The 16,030-nt window shown below is 41.4% G+C and overlaps 1 protein-coding gene across 1 annotated transcript; it reads left to right on the top strand.

Moving 5' to 3' along the window:
• The first annotated feature begins 4,212 nt into the window (after nucleotides 1-4,212).
• si:dkeyp-118b1.2 (uncharacterized protein LOC559983 homolog) lies at nucleotides 4,213-15,620 on the top strand. The gene is made up of 8 exons (XM_017682067.2): nucleotides 4,213-4,441; nucleotides 5,125-5,230; nucleotides 7,429-7,561; nucleotides 9,871-10,042; nucleotides 11,648-11,745; nucleotides 12,470-12,492; nucleotides 13,616-13,661; nucleotides 14,664-15,620. Exons 2-8 carry the CDS (start codon nucleotides 5,180-5,182, stop codon nucleotides 14,681-14,683), a joined length of 543 nt encoding a protein of 180 aa, XP_017537556.1. The 5' UTR covers nucleotides 4,213-4,441; nucleotides 5,125-5,179; the 3' UTR covers nucleotides 14,684-15,620.
• Nucleotides 15,621-16,030: the final 410 nt, after the last annotated feature.

Here is a 16,030-nt window from a genome sequence, read left to right as displayed (position 1 = left end):
TGGGTCATTTCTTTTAGTCCATTCATCATGAAATTTACGTACAATGTAAAGGGTAACAGGCATTTTCAAATTATGTCAAAACCTGAAAAACGTCAAAGATGGAGATACGAGATTTTCTTCGGACAACAGCAACATTGTCAGGGTGCCTTTCACTGAGAAAAAATGTTTCATAAAGAGACTCTTATTTTGTTATATAGTTTTGTCGTTTATTTTGCCCGTCATTATCAGAGTGTTCAAATAAAAAGCTGATGAAACTGTTTGGTTGGCTTATCGTTTACAGATCACAATCTCGAAACTAATTGTCAATAAGGAGGTTATATTCAAACACATAGTCAAGGTTCTTTACACTCTTTACACTCACAAAAGATGGTTCTTCAGTGGTTCTTTAGTAAAGAAAGCACTGCTCTTCTCATGCTGGGGCTGAATCTCAAACGGCTCTCTGCTCTCTACATAGTGCACTTCGCAAGAGTTTAAATACTGGATCCTGCAGCCCAGCAGAGCAAAATCCAGCTAGTCATTTGTGATTCAGACACACCCACACTCGATACACGATGCTTCGTTTGGCTGTAGAGGCTAGAGGTTTCATAGCTAGCACACTATTTATGGAGTACAGACCTGTTTGGAATTCAATCTGGGTTTGATGCTACGACTGATCGAAACATGGTCATTTGAAGTGTGAAAGACATTCAAGGGACATTTTTAGACTTTTACACTGTCATTTCAGTTAATTATACTGTAAGTGCTTTACTTCAAGCCTGTGATATTAGTGATGGAGCTGTTTAGGCTGTTGGCTCTTTTAGTCTGTTAGCTAGCTGACCAGCCCAGTTCTAGTTAAGTTGCCAGCTCCTTTATTTTAACCCAAAAAATGGGTTCTGGCTTCATCAATATACTCTGGGGTCCATGTGAGCAGCATTAGGCCCGAAGTCAGTACTGAAGGGGGCGATAGAGTACAGATCAGAGAGGTATCTACTTCTATTCCAACAGTCTCAACAGCTAAATGTGGACAGTAGAGGAGAGTGAGCTGCTTTCATCTTCTCTTGGATTGGAAATGCGATAGTTAATCATATTTTTATGCCATCTTTGCGTGAGACTTAAGTGATCATCTGCTATAGCAGTTGAGAAGCCACTGGTGGTAAAAGGCCACTTGGTCAGGCTTGGCTGTCATTATAGCGCCCCTTGCTATTCATCAAGGTACAAACAAAGTAAGTGTACCCTCAAAGGTACAACAGTGGATTTAAGGTCCAATGGTGGACCTTCCATGAGTTTTTCCTAGTGGAACAGTAGATATTAGCACCTTTTCATAATCGAAGTTTTAAAACGCAACAATAAAATAAAAGCCTGGAGACGAGACGGGATGTGTGGAGTCAAAACAACTTAGAAAATATCATTTCAGTGGATTCTGGTACAATTATGTTCCCTGACTAAAGGTACTGAGATGCACCCCTGAGGGTACCATCACAGTGACAAGAGGGTACTGCCCCAGTGACAGTGTCGTACCTTTTTTTTTGAGAGTGTAATGGCCAGAATGCAGCTCACACTTGCGTCGCATTATGAAATGCGTCATGACACATTTTTGAATGCAACTACATGTGACTACCCTGCTGGCGTAGCTCGAACTGTCTGCGTTCGCATCCTTGCTCATGGAGTATGTTTCGGGCCTTACACTCAAAGATTATTCCATTAACAGCACAAGATTTTTTCGTGCTCTGGTAATACAGAGCTCAGTTGTTGTGAGGCAGTCATAGCGGTGGTATGTCAAGGATTATACAATGGCTTTGAATGCGGCTCAGCCAATCACATTTTAGGACCAGAACAGACTTTTAACTGACTTAAGACTAAATCCTTTTGCTTTGAGTGACCCTATACCTTAATTATGATTATTTTATTAAAATAAATGACTGAATTTATTGCATTTTGTTACTATCAAAGCAATCCCAACACTACCAAAGCAATCATAACACTACCAAAGCAGTCATAACACCACCATAGCAGTCATAACACTACCAAAGCAGTCATAACACTACCATAGCAGTCATAACACTACCAAAGCAGTAATAACACTATCAAAGCAGTAATAACACTATCAAAGCAGTCATAACACTATCAAAGCAATCATATCACTACCAAAGCAATCATAACACTACCAAAGCAGTCATAACACTACCAAAGCAATCATAACACTATAAAAGTAGTCATAGTACTACCAAAGCAATCATAACACTATAAAAGCAGTCATAGCACTACCAAAGCAATCATAACTTTACCAAAGCAGTCATAATGCTACCAAAGTAATCATAACACTACCAAAGTAATCATAACACTACCAAAGCAGTCATAACACTACCAAAGCAATCATAACACTACCAAAGCAGTCATAGCACTACCAAAGCAATCATAACTTTACCAAAGCAGTCATAACACTACCAAAGGAGTCATAACACTACCAAAGCAATCATAACACTACCAAAGCAGTCATAACACTACCAAAGCAGTAATAACACGATCAAAGCAGTCATAACACTACCAAAGCAATCATAAAACTACCAAAGCAGTCATAACACTACCATAGCAGTCATAACACTATCAAAGCAATCATATCACTACCAAAGCAATCATAACACTACCAAAGCAGTCATAACACTACCAAATCAATCATAACACTATAAAAGCAGTCATAGCACTGCCAAAGCAATCATAACTTTACCAAAGCAGTCATAACACTACCAAAGCAATCATAACACTACCAAAGCAGTCATAACATTACCAAAGCAATCATAACACTATCAAAGCAGTCATAGCACTACCAAAGCAATCATAACACTATAAAAGCAGTCATAGCACTACCAAAGCAATCATAACTTTACCAAAGCAGTCATAACACTACCAAAGTAATCATAACACTACCAAAGCAGTCATAACATTACCAAAGCAATCATAACACTATCAAAGCAGTCATAGCACTACCAAAGCAATCATAACACTACCAAAGCAGTCATAACGCTACCAAAGCAATCATAACACTACCAAAGCAGTCATAACGCTACCAAAGCAGTCATAACACTGCTTAAACTTTACCACATGTTTCAGTAGTGACTGTTTCAGAAGTGACAAGTTAATTTTGGGCAGAACTAAAAAGCGCTAGCCCATACATGACTAGTAAACACAGCTTTGAACAGCTGTACACACATCAAATTATGATATTCTTCATTAAAACACAAATAATTTTATTTAATTGCAGAAAATCTGTGTTTCAGTAGTCACAATTCTTAATGCTCCACTCCGATTTTCAAGCTTTGGGACACATTTAGCTCAAAATAGTGGGATCTAACTGCTCACCATGTGGCCACGAAGGACAGGGATGCAGCCTTCCAACTCCAAAATACAGGGGCGTGGCTAGAATAAAGCTCCGCCCACATACTAAAACGTTGTGTTTCGGTAGTGACATGAAAACATGGGACAGCAAGGTTTTTAAATCTCAAATAAACTCCAGATTAAGGAGCCCTTAATGTGACATGGCGATTACTTTTAATAAGCTGTAGCCAGAATTAATATATTGAGGCCACATATTCATATTTTGAGGCCCCAAAATAATAAATTAATAAATGTATTCATTTGTGGCCACACCTTATTTAAAAAATAATCACCATGTCACCTCAGGTTAGGATTTGCTTTCAGACCCCCCCCCCAACACACACACACACACACACACACACACACACACACACACACACACACCAATAGATTTGGAAGCAAACAACTCATGAAAGTATATTTTAACGCTCGCGCTGTTCCTTTAACTCGATGTAAAGGGCAACTCCACCACTTTTTTCGAAGTTTCTACATAATTAAACGGTTAAGCTGTCACCACAAAATTATGAATGCACTTCCTGATGCAGTGTTTTGTGGTGAGGTTTTGGCCTAAAACGTCTCGTTAATAAATTCGAGTGCGTTTGAGACGGATGGATATATGTAGGGCGCTTTAATTTTTAAAACAGACCCCAAAGAAAAACATATTTTTAATTCTCCTCTATTTTAACATCATCAACATTACATATAAAACGCTGGTGGTTTAGGATAGTAAATAGTGCTGTCGACGTCAAGACGCCTGCTTCCATTCTCCACTGCTGGAAACTCTTAATTAAGAGCTTAATTATGCAGAAATTCTGAAAAATCGGTGCACCTCCCCTTTAAGCCGCTCAGTCTTGGCTCCGAGCGACGCGATCGATTAGTCAGGTCTGAGCCCGATGGAGGACAGGAGCTGCTGTGGAGGCTTTTGGGGCTAAAGATTCAACCCTCTGAGTTTTTTGTGATTTTTCTTCTTTCTCCGAGTGAAAGTCATTCATGAGACTGAATGCGAGCGGATCTGGGGAGCTAAGCGGCGGGTGGGAGCAGATGAGCGGCGGCAGGAGTGAGCTAGTCCGACTCGGCCATTGTGCTGGAGGTAAAACCAGCAGGAAAAGAGGAGAACACAAAGCTGAACTGCGCCGAGCGCGTCAACATTTGGACAAAACTTCTTATTTAGAGGCCAGCTGGGAGAAACAGAGGGCCTAGCTGGGCTCTTGCAGGGTCCCATAGGGCCTACACGAGTGGCTGGAGAGTTTAAGCTCATTTGCTTTATCCTGTATACCAGCTTCCTATTGGAATTTCCCGTTCCACCTTAAATGGTGCAGCAGTTACGTTCTGGCGTCTCAGGCCTCATAATGGAAGTGCTGCAGCATTTAAGGTGGAACGGAAAATTCGAATAGGAAGCTAGCTTCGACTGATGTGTGTCCAAGTCATGTTCTGTGACCAGCCTGTGGGCCTTGTAGTTTGCATCCATTCACTGCAGTACAGACATATAAGAGCAGTAAAGGGGGTGAATGTTGCACCTAATGCACTGTCAGGCACTCTGTGTGGACAGTTCTCAGTGGAGTGGACATTTGTCCTGGTTTTCCATTCATTTTAATAGTCATATGTAACTGTTAGTACTGTATACATCTGATATAGTGGATTTGAGGGTCTGCCTGGCTGTGATGTTGCTTCACAGCATCTGATTGCTGGGAATATTGCTGTCTCATGCCGTGTGTGTGTGTGTGTGTGTGTGTGTGTCTGTCTCTCTCTCTCTGTCCCTTTTGTTCGCTGTAGCCCCTGCACTACAGCATGTAGAGACGGCAGCGCCTTCCCCTTCTGGTTTTTGCAAATGAAAATGGAGGAGATGGCCCTGTCCGGCATGGACAACAGTAAGATGGAGGTGGGTTATTGTTCTTGCGTGTGTCTGTATCTGTATTGAGTTCTAGACTGAGATGCTCCGGCTTATATCACCTCGCAGACATCGGACTGCGGTCAAGGGCACGCCGAACGCGTTACGAGTTGTCGTCCACCGATACGTTCACCATTACGCCTCCGTCACCACACTTAAAAACAAGCCCTCTGCATGGCTTTGCTCATCCCATCCAGGAAGGTGTTGCCATCATTGCATTTGTGTTGCAGCATCTTCAGATCACAGCTCGAATCAGCATGCGGGCCGGTCCTCAGGGACCCGCGGAATGGTCCACATTTGAGCTCCGACTCGCAGCTCGTACACAAAAATATGGATCATCTGGGGGCCGGGGTTTGAGACCCACTGATTGGTATTCTGTGCCCGCTGGGATCGGCTGTACAGTGCATTGTAGGATTGTAAGTCGGCTCCAACTAGCAATTACTTCTATAATCGATTAATCTAGCGACTTATTCGATTAACTGAACCTCTACGGTTGCCTCACACTTTGCCCTATCAATCAGAGTCCTTATGGGATTATCTGTCTGCAACACCTCGGCGGTTATTTTCAGCCCAGACTTTCCTAATAAGGCCGTCTAAGTGACACAAAGCGTCGGTTCTATTATAACAAAACGATAGAAACCCTGTCCCTCCCTACACTTCCTGTAGGGAAGTCTGTCAACCAGCGCTTATTTCTGTAGTCGATTCATTTAAAGACTGTTATTAGATCAGTTTAACCATCACAGCACTGCCAAATTTATATGAACATTTAAAAATGTAGAAAACGGGCCAAGATCCACCTGAATTGACTTTACAGAGAAATACAACATACGTTTCCGAGGGACTACATATGCAAAACAATGTAGTAGAATTTATTCACACATGCACATTTGAGCACAGTTGTCCAGCGTCACCTAAACATGCTTTTCAAAATCCGATGGCTGGCAATAATCAGTGAAATCCTGATTTTAAACATCGGTTAACTGTCCACTGATTCTGGTTACTTTGTCATGTAAGACCAGATTCTTGTGAGTGGAGAGTTATGATTGTTTTACAGTAGTGACAGTAGTGAGTCATTATATCTTCCATTTCACCACAATTTGATTCAATTATGATTCTTTAAGAAACGATTCACTGCACTGTTATTTCACCTTTCGTCAGTCATACGAGACCAGATTCCGGGGAGTGGAGTTCTGAAGCTGAAAGGCAGATTAACGCCCCCAAAACATATTTAAAATCACTGGTTTTGCATAAACAGCGTGTAGCGTTTGGCTGAAAGGAGGCAAAAAGATTGTTTGGGTTGTTTAGGCTACTAGGCATGTGTATATTGGAGGACTGCTTGGGCTTGATTTATAATGCCTGCATCCACCCACTTAGGCTACCAGTCACATGCACACCTGACTGCAAAATCTACAAAATCTAGTGTCCTTTTTTCCTGCACCCACCGCTTCAACCGCATACCACGTCCCCACTATGCAGGGCTTTGCCTGTGGTCCTCTTCCACACCTGCCTGAGTTTGCACGCGTTAAAGCAAATGAGGGACAAATACTAAGAAATTCCTGTAAGTATTTTACATTTTATTGTTTCTGTGGTTCGTTCAGATTGTTATACTGATAATATGTAATGATACATTTTGTATTTGGGACAGTCGTGGGCTGGAGGTGAGGGAACCAGCCTTGTGACCGGAAGGTTGTTTGTTTGATACGGCTGCCCACCACTCCGGGCAAGTGTGCTCACTGCCCCTAGTGTGTCTCCACTAGTGTGTATGTGGTGTTCCACTGCATGGGATGGGTTAGATTACAGAGGTGAAATTTCCACGTTGTGGGACTAATAAGGGTCACGTCATCTTACTTTTAATCTTAATCTTAATGAAATTAGAAAAGCATTTTCACGAGTGGGCTCAGATGTTTGGTCCTTCTAAGTGTTTTTATGCGCTTTACAGTTAGAATAGGATCAAAATGCTGGTAGGAACACCCATGTCTATAACCAGACTGAGGAATTCATTTGAACCGATCCAGTAAATTTAAATTGTCGCTTCACTGTGTCGTACTTCATTTGCATTAAGTTGAGAAAATCTCCAAATATCCAAACTAGTGCACCATATGCTGAACAGGGCGTAGCTGTGGATACAGCCTGTGTTGTGACTGGTGTGTTTTTCTGATTGTGGTGACCAGTATAATGTCCTTTTCCAGGGCATCGCTCAGGAGATCCTGGCTGACCTGGTGGAGGACGCATGCTTGGGGTTGTGCTTTGAGGTGCACAGGGCCGTTAAGCAGGGCTACTTCTTCCTTGACGACACTGACCAGGAGAGCACCAAGGACTTTGGTAATCGCCCACGTTCCTTAAAGTGCATGTGGCTTTGTACCCGTACTCGTTAGTCAGTGAACAGAATGTAAACCTCTGACTGACAAAAGGTCAGTTGTTAAGATTTGTTTTACAAAATAGGGATAAATATCTCACGTTTCACCCAAATTTCATCGGTTCCTTATGAAACGATTCCCTGCAGTGGTAAATCTCTCATTTCATCACAGTGTGCTTCAATTATGAGTTCTTAGGAAGTGATTATGATTATTATTCTTTACAAAAGAGTTCAGTGCATCATTTTCTCACATTTCACCACTATTTGACTCAACTATGATTGTTTTCAAAGCAATTCAGATATCGTTATATCTCGCGTTTCCCCCTGATTTCATTCAATTATGATTCTTTTGTTATTTTTGTTTTAATGCATTTTTAAATATTGCATTTCACCACAGTTTGATTATTTTGTTTCGGTATGATTCAGAATAATTTTTTTTATTGCATTGTTTTTACAATGAAATTGAGTTTTTTTTTTTTTTTTTTTTTTTTAATTCTGAAAATACAAATATAACAACTTTTTCCGCAGTAGTGCAGGGGGTCACTGTCCTGGTGACCCCATACCACATACTTGCAAGCTCATTGTAGGCTGGATTGGATATGTTAAAGGAGGCAAGACACAAAAATGTGTAGAGCATGTAGTTACTAAGGCTGTGATGTCCGGTGACGTTCCACATTGGGATGCACGTTGATATTGGAATCATATCGGCTTCAGCAGAAATTGCTTTAAAAATGACTGCTAGGGCTGATCGATTTGGGGGAAAATATCTAATTGTGATTATTTTCTACAAATGAAGCTCCAGGCCTTTTGTTTTTCTCAAGAATATATATATATATTACACACAGTAATCTGCGAACGTTTTAGGCATCTAAGCAAAATTTTAAACAATTGACCTCAGCAGTGAGTTTAGCAGAATATACATTAGAATAAAGTCATATTCATAATTCAAATAAACATGAAAACAATAAAAAGTAACGAATTTCTTGGGTCCATATTTTTCCTCGACACCTTCACAGCCGCCACATAGACTCGTTAATATCATCAATTACATCATGAGCTCAATTTACTGAAGCACTGATTGGTCAAACCAGGAGCTGCTTTTTAACTACATATAATACTGAGCTTCCTCAAGGAGAGGCTTGGAAATGGTTAAACAAACACACAAACACCCAGAAAATCACTATTTATTTTATATGATATATACATATATCATTATTAATTCGTATTCTTTAAATTTGGTTTATTCAAATAATAACACTTCTCAGCAAATAAACGCAAATTACACAAATAAATAGATTTTGAAAATGTGTCTTGGGTGCCTAAGACTTTCGCTCAGCAGTGTGTATGTGTGTGTATATGTATGTATGTATGTATGTATGTATATGTGTGTGTATATATATATATATATATATATATATATATATATATATGTGTGTGTGTGTGTGTGTGTGTGTGTGTGTGTGTGTATATATATATATATATATATATATATATATATATATATATATATATATATGGCCCTCAATTCCCATATCAGTGCAGTCCTAGATCCACTTCCATGTCGTGGGATCATTTTGGACTTGTTTGTGACCTTTATTTGCCTGCGAGTTGATATTTGACCAACAAATAGAGCAGCTGATTTAATATGTGTGGATAAGTTTGGCAAATTATGGGTATTATTTGTAAGATTGGCAAACATTTGAATTCATTAAGTTGCAAGCAATCTGGACCAAAAGTGCTTACAGCAGCCCCCACGTGTCAAACACAAGGCATGTGGGCCAAGTCAGGCCCGTGGCGCAATCCTATTGGACCATGAGCTGCGCTACAGTCACCAGCATGCACTGTAACATAATGTGTGCTCCCACCCCCTCCCCAACAACAATCTATGGAACGGCACCAAGCAAATGGGCAGTTGTAAAAAACCAACTGCACGCTGGGGACATTTAAAGAGCTTTACCAGTGACCTGCAGCTAATGTAGTCTGTTGGTTTTATATGAAACAATTTGTGTTTAATATAAATTTAATATGCCGCTGGTCAGTGGGGCTCATGGCAAAATGGTGAGTAAACACAAAAAAAAAGGCTGGCCCTCTGCGCCAGCCTGACCTTGATTTCACACTCCTCATGTGCTTGCATGTCCATGACTGCCTGGTTTCCCCTCCAGGTTGTTGTTAATATCAACAGAACATGTCCCCATTTGTGCTTGTAAACAAAGTCTGAATTTTTCCACTACAATTCCTTTCACCTGAACTCGGTCCCTTTGTTTCCCACTGGTAGAAATTGTGGACCAGCCCGGCGTGGACATCTTCGGTCAGGTGTACAACCAGTGGAAGAACAAAGAGTGCGTGTGTCCCAACTGCAGCCGGAGCATCGCCGCGTCCCGCTTCGCCCCTCACCTGGAGAAGTGCCTGGGCATGGGCCGCAACAGCAGCCGCATTGCCAACCGCAGGTACCCTTACGCTTCTTTTCAGCAGTTTCCTCCGAACGAGTTGTTCAAAAAATCGCAACAGATTACGTATCAAAAACTTGTCCGTCCTCAAATTAGCCTGTTCATTTCATCCGATTAGGTCAGGGCCTGGTAGTGGTCACCGAGGCCATTTTCACACTTGGACCATTTCAGCATCTGAAGTGGACTCGTGGTTTTCTATGTATATGAGAACATGTGAAAGGAACCCAGGCCCCTCTTTAACAGCCCCAGAGATGAGCCAAACTCAAAGCATCTCTCCAGGTGGTCTCTACAGTTCGTTTGTAGTGTTTGTGGTCTGATTGATTGGTGCATTGTGAAAACTAAAGGGCCCCAGTCTTTGTGTTTTGCATTATGGTTAAAAGGCCTCAAAGCTTATTGTATAAAACCAGCATTGCACTGGGTGAAAACAGGCTGCTCAGTATCATATATAAGGCATGGGGACACTTTAGAATGGTGTTTTTAAATGAAGCAGACGCTGAGTGAACTCTCAGCAAGATGTTAAAAGCATATGAGGGTTAGGATTAGGTTTTGGGTTGAGGTTAGGGTTAGGATTAGGGCCAGGGTGAGGGTTAGGATAAGGTTTTTGGTTGAGGTTAGTGTTAGAGTTATTGCTTTAATTAATTGGTGACAACAATAAATACCATGTTTAGTAAAAAGTCATTTAGGTGAAAGAGGTCACTAGCTGGTTCACTTTAGCAAAATTGAGTTTGGTTCATTTAATAAGAGGGTATATATGAAAACACCCCAGATTACACAGTAACATTCACCAGTGACGGTAAAAACTCATTTATCACGAGTAAATTTACCCACACGTGAATATAACTGAACTTGTAAACATGTTGGGTAGTTTGATGTTCTGCACAGCATTCATGCAGTCATGAAGATCCTGGAAAAATTGTGGAATATGGACATTTGGTTTTCCAGGCCACAATTTCCTGGCCTTTTCAGTGAACTCATTCAGAAAGAACAAAACACATTGACTCATCACTGCTTCACCAGCTGTACATCTCCATGTCCAGCACCAAGGGAAGGAGACCCACTGCTTTGTGTATCTTGCTCCAGTAGACTTAATTGAGCTTGATGATTAGTGGATGGTCTCACGCAGGTGTGTTAAGACAGAGAGAATCTGAGGGGGGGGGTCTTTTAAAGGAATAGTTTGGCAAGTAATCAGATCCACCCTGATTACATCTGCTTACCCCAAATGTGGTTGATCAGCCAAACATGTTTGCTGTCTGCAGTTTCCTGCTGTAGTAAAGCTTCAATGTTAAATTGTGGTGAAAAAGGGCTCCAGCAAAGTCATCTTGAAGCCCTTCTCCAACAAGTAGGTTTCATGTAGATGTTTAGTGTAAGGTAGTTGGAACATGTTGAATCCTGGTCATTATATCATCCTGATTACTGTGTGTGCCTCATTAATGTGTCCTAGTTAGTTTGAGTCAGTTGTGTTGTTGGTAGGTGGCTGTAAATAGAGAAAGATAGATAGCACATAGAGAAAGAAAACGGTGTAAATAAGAAATCCCTTCATTAAGCAGGTTTGTCTAAACCTTTGACTGCTGCTGATTTTGCTGTTCTCTTCTCCCCGTCATTCAGAATAGCCAGCGGCAACAACACAAACAAATCCGAGAGCGATCAAGAGGACAACGATGACGTCAATGACAATGACTGGTCCTACGGGGCAGAGAAGAAAGGTGTGTGTGTGTGTGTGTGTGTGTGTGTGTGTGTTCAGTTATTACAGTGTTAGTCCAGTATTGCTGCTACATTTTTAGGAGCTCTAAAGGCCACTACACATCGGACCCCACACTGTGTTAATGTTTAAACGTTTCATCCGGGGTCAGTGCGCAGTGGCGCTCTGCGACTGCTGAGTTCTTCAGCGTGCTGCTCAGAATTCTGCAGCGAAATTAAAAGCCAGAGTAGATGGTGCCTTGAAATTCGCACCGAGAAAGGCAGTGAGTAAACTAATGAGGTAATGGTGAGTTTGCTCAGCTAACATTACTAACCAAGTCTTTTTTTTTTTTCCTCTCACATTGAATCTTTCAGTTCAAAACTGGCTTGTTTTATAGAGTTACTCTGCTCATATTGCTCAGTTTCACTGTCTAGTGGCACTCTGCCACCCCTTGGTGCTTTCTCTGTATTGCATTGCCATTTAGCACCACTCTCGCTACAGCAAAAAGCCATTTAGCGGTGCTCTCACTGCGACGCATTGCCGTTTAGCAGCCCTCTTTCTGTGTCTGTCGTTTAGTGGAGCTCTCGCTGTGAAACATTCTATGTAGTTTATAAGCACTTTGTGCTGTATCTGCTATGGTGAGCCATATCTGGTGTGCAGTGGCCTTATAATTACATCTAAAAAAACCAGTGTGGGATGATTCGTGTCTCGTGTGTATCTTTTCACCTTTGTTTTATTTTGTGTTGCAGCCAAGAAGAGAAAAGCAGACAAGGTATTTTTCCATTCTTTGAATGATGCTTTAAATTTTCAGTAATAGACCTGCTTTTACATTTACAGCATTTAGCAGACGCTCTTATCCAGAGCGACTTACAAAGAGAGAAAGACAGTCCTGACCTCAGAAACTGCTAGAAACAAAATACGATATATATTGCAATCAGTAGTTCATTCAACTGGAGCCTATCCCAGTGCTCTCCGGGCAGAAGGCAGGATACACCCTGGACAGGTTGCCAGTCCATCGCAGGGCAGACAGACAGAAACAGACAGTCACTCACACCTAGGGGCAATGTAGCACGTCCAATTGGCCTGACTGCATGTCTTTGGACTGTGGGAGGAACCCGCAGAACCCGGAGGAAACCCACGCAGACACGGGGAGAACATGCAAACTCCACACAGAGAGGACCCTGGTCGCCCGGCCGGGGAATCAAACCCAGGCGCCTTGCTGTGAGGCAACAGCGCTACCCACCACGTGACCGTGCCCCCCCCAGACCATTACCTGAGAATGACTATTTATAGCTGTGTTATATAATGGAACAAATGCCGCCCCACCCCCCACCCAGATTAAAACACTGTTATGATGCATCATCCCCAAGTCATTGCACTTATGCAGAGGCCTAGATAAGGAAAGACATACTGTATTTTAACTTAAGCAGAAATATATAGTACTATTCTATATGTGGTGTTCTTAACTAGGCCTCAGCCTTAAGTTACATTACTTGGAAACAATGCTTTATAACACCTCAGCCTTAAGTTACATTACTTGGAAACAATGCTTTATAACAGTGTTATAAACAGAACTAATGTCTGTCACTTTAGTTTAGAGGCCCTATATGTCAATACGATATTATTTACTTTGTGAAACCACAGGTCGTTTTGCGATTAATGGTATAAGCTGTTCATAACTACCCAACTACTGCTCTCTAAATGTTATTCAGTGCTTATGCATGTTATGAACTCCTTATGAAGGTAGCCTTCGAATACACATTTTCAGCACAGTTTCTATTTAATATTATTAACCAGCGTGTCTTGGCTGTCCTTCTCTGATGCGTTTCTCTGTGCTCCTGTGATGCAAAAAGATCTGCAGGTAGATGTTTCAAGTCTATTTCTTTTCTCCACAGAATTCAAATTCACCAAGAAGATCCAAATCCTTAAAACACAAAAATGGTGAGTATGTGTGCTTTTATGGGATGAAATGCCAAAATGTAATGGCAAAACATGTATATGGAACCATAAAACGGTAGTAAAAAAGACCTGTTTATTTTTGCATAGATTCCATCAGAGAACAGTGCAGCTGAGCTTCAGCAAGGGGGCGGGGGCGGGGGGGGGTGCGTGTGTGTGTGTGTGTGTGTGTGTGTGTGTGTGTGTGTGTGTGTGTGTGTGTGTGTGTGTGTGTGTGTGTGTGTGTGTGTGCATACATACATACACACACACACACACACACACACACACACACACACACACACACACACATATATATATATATATATATATATATATATATATATATATATATATATATATATATATATATATATATATACACACATATACATACAAACACTGTTACTATTTTCTTTCTGTATAACATTTACTAGATACTATTTCTGTGTAATCAAATGGATTTCATGTCCGTGGTCATTCAGAGTGGTTTGGTGTGAAACGTTCCGTCCTAGAGAAACTTATTGAGTCAGGATTGTTCACAGTGGTGGTGACTGGAACGTTTATGCTGCCTGATGTCTGAGACATTGTTTTCTAATGTTTTTTTGAAGTAACAATTTTGGCCTGAAATGTATTTTTTAAAAGCCATTCACAGTGGAGGGGTATGTGCAGGGCATTCCGAGGCAAAGTTGTTTACAGATTTACAGCTATTTGACCTTCATTAACATAGAATCTCAGACATGTGGGGGCTCACTGACTGTTTTGGACAGTAAACAAAATGGCTATATTTGTCTTGTACGCATGGTGATTCCTGGTTCCATTCACCACCACTGTAAAGAAATCCGAGTTCCCCTAACCTCGTGTTAAATCACTCTCTGCGAGTTTCTTTATTCAGAGGTATGTTTTGCGTATCTGTAAGACCATAAAGATGCATGAATGTGTTTACTGGAGTGATGTAACCGTTGGATGATCTTGATCTAACATCAACAATATGAATTGTACACGCAGGAGTGAGGATGACCGACTGACGACGATCCGTGCTCGTCCTTCAGCTTTGCTGGGCTCCAAGCGGCGCGGCGAGAACCAGGAGAGTTCGTTTGTGTTGCTAAGAGATGAGTCGTTTCCACAGTAACACTGCTGTCGATGGGAGGCCCCTCCAGTCACTACCCACAATGCCGTTTGGCTCACCTTGAGAAGCAGATGCATGACCCTTGAACTGACCGGCAGAAGCGACATCAATTAGCTTCATCATTCAGTTTACACGAGTGTTGTTTGTTTTAATTTTTTTATATAAATTCGTCTGGAATATTTTGCACAATGAATCGATGTTGTGTTGATCGTCTCGTCTTGACACCGTAGCTTGATAGTTCTTCAGCCTGACCGTGTGGAACGTGCACAATAAGGGAAGCTCTCAGGAAGGACGTGGGCAGGGCCATTGGTTACAGTGGCAGGTGGGAGTGGCTGATCGCGGAGTGATGGATGCCTCCCTTCACAAAGACTGATTCTTTTTTTTTTCTTCTTCTTCTTTCTCATTCTGAGGATGTTTGTAAGAGAAGGAACCATAAAGTCAGGACTGATAAATCATCAATCACTATGCTGCTTTTCACCTGTTCTCAAGGCTTAAGAACTGCAACGCCTTGACGAATAATTATGATCTTCACACTTTTACAGGAAAAAAAAAAATTAAATGAATCTTTGGGACTGTATATGGACACTTGAACTTGCCACTGACAGAAAGGCATACCTATTCCTTTGAGGGGAACGAATCAAGGCTTGAGCTCCTCCTTTTATCGTTTTGCATTTTCGGTCTTGTTTCTGTGTACTAGATGTTTACAGTGTAAGGAATCGTGTGTCTTCACTGTGTTGTAACTGTACATATTTGACTAGGTGAAAAATGCTGCTATCCTGGCCATGAGCTGTATGCTTGTGGACATGTCCCGTGTAATAAACGATCAGAACCATGAACGTGTGTAGTCCCTGACCACTTTATTAGAAACCCCTGCCTTGTTGCTCCAACTTTTTGGTGTACCATTATACAGGCCCATTCCGTACCAGTTTCAATAAGCTCTCATCTACTTGGTCTCACCATTTTTTTTTCTCAGGGGATTCATTGGGTTCCATTACTTTTAGCTCAATTGAAGGTTCTTAGTTCTTAGTTCCATAGATCAGGTGAACATTGGTGCTGATTTAAGCACTTACATTCACTTAAAGAAATAATTGCTCATTTTCCTTTTCAACCCCATGGTTCAATATATTAATATGCAAGGACATGCCAGGTGTGAGAGGCGGTGTGGGGCCAGAGCCCAGGAAACGGAATATTAACCCATTACTGTATAAAGACACACTCAGTTTATGTGTTCAGCCTTTAATAACTA

The sequence above is a fragment of the Pygocentrus nattereri genome, chromosome 13 (assembly GCF_015220715.1).
Source record: "Pygocentrus nattereri isolate fPygNat1 chromosome 13, fPygNat1.pri, whole genome shotgun sequence".
NCBI classification, from domain to species: Eukaryota; Metazoa; Chordata; class Actinopteri; order Characiformes; family Serrasalmidae; genus Pygocentrus; species Pygocentrus nattereri.
This window is presented reverse-complemented; position numbering and strand designations above follow the sequence as displayed.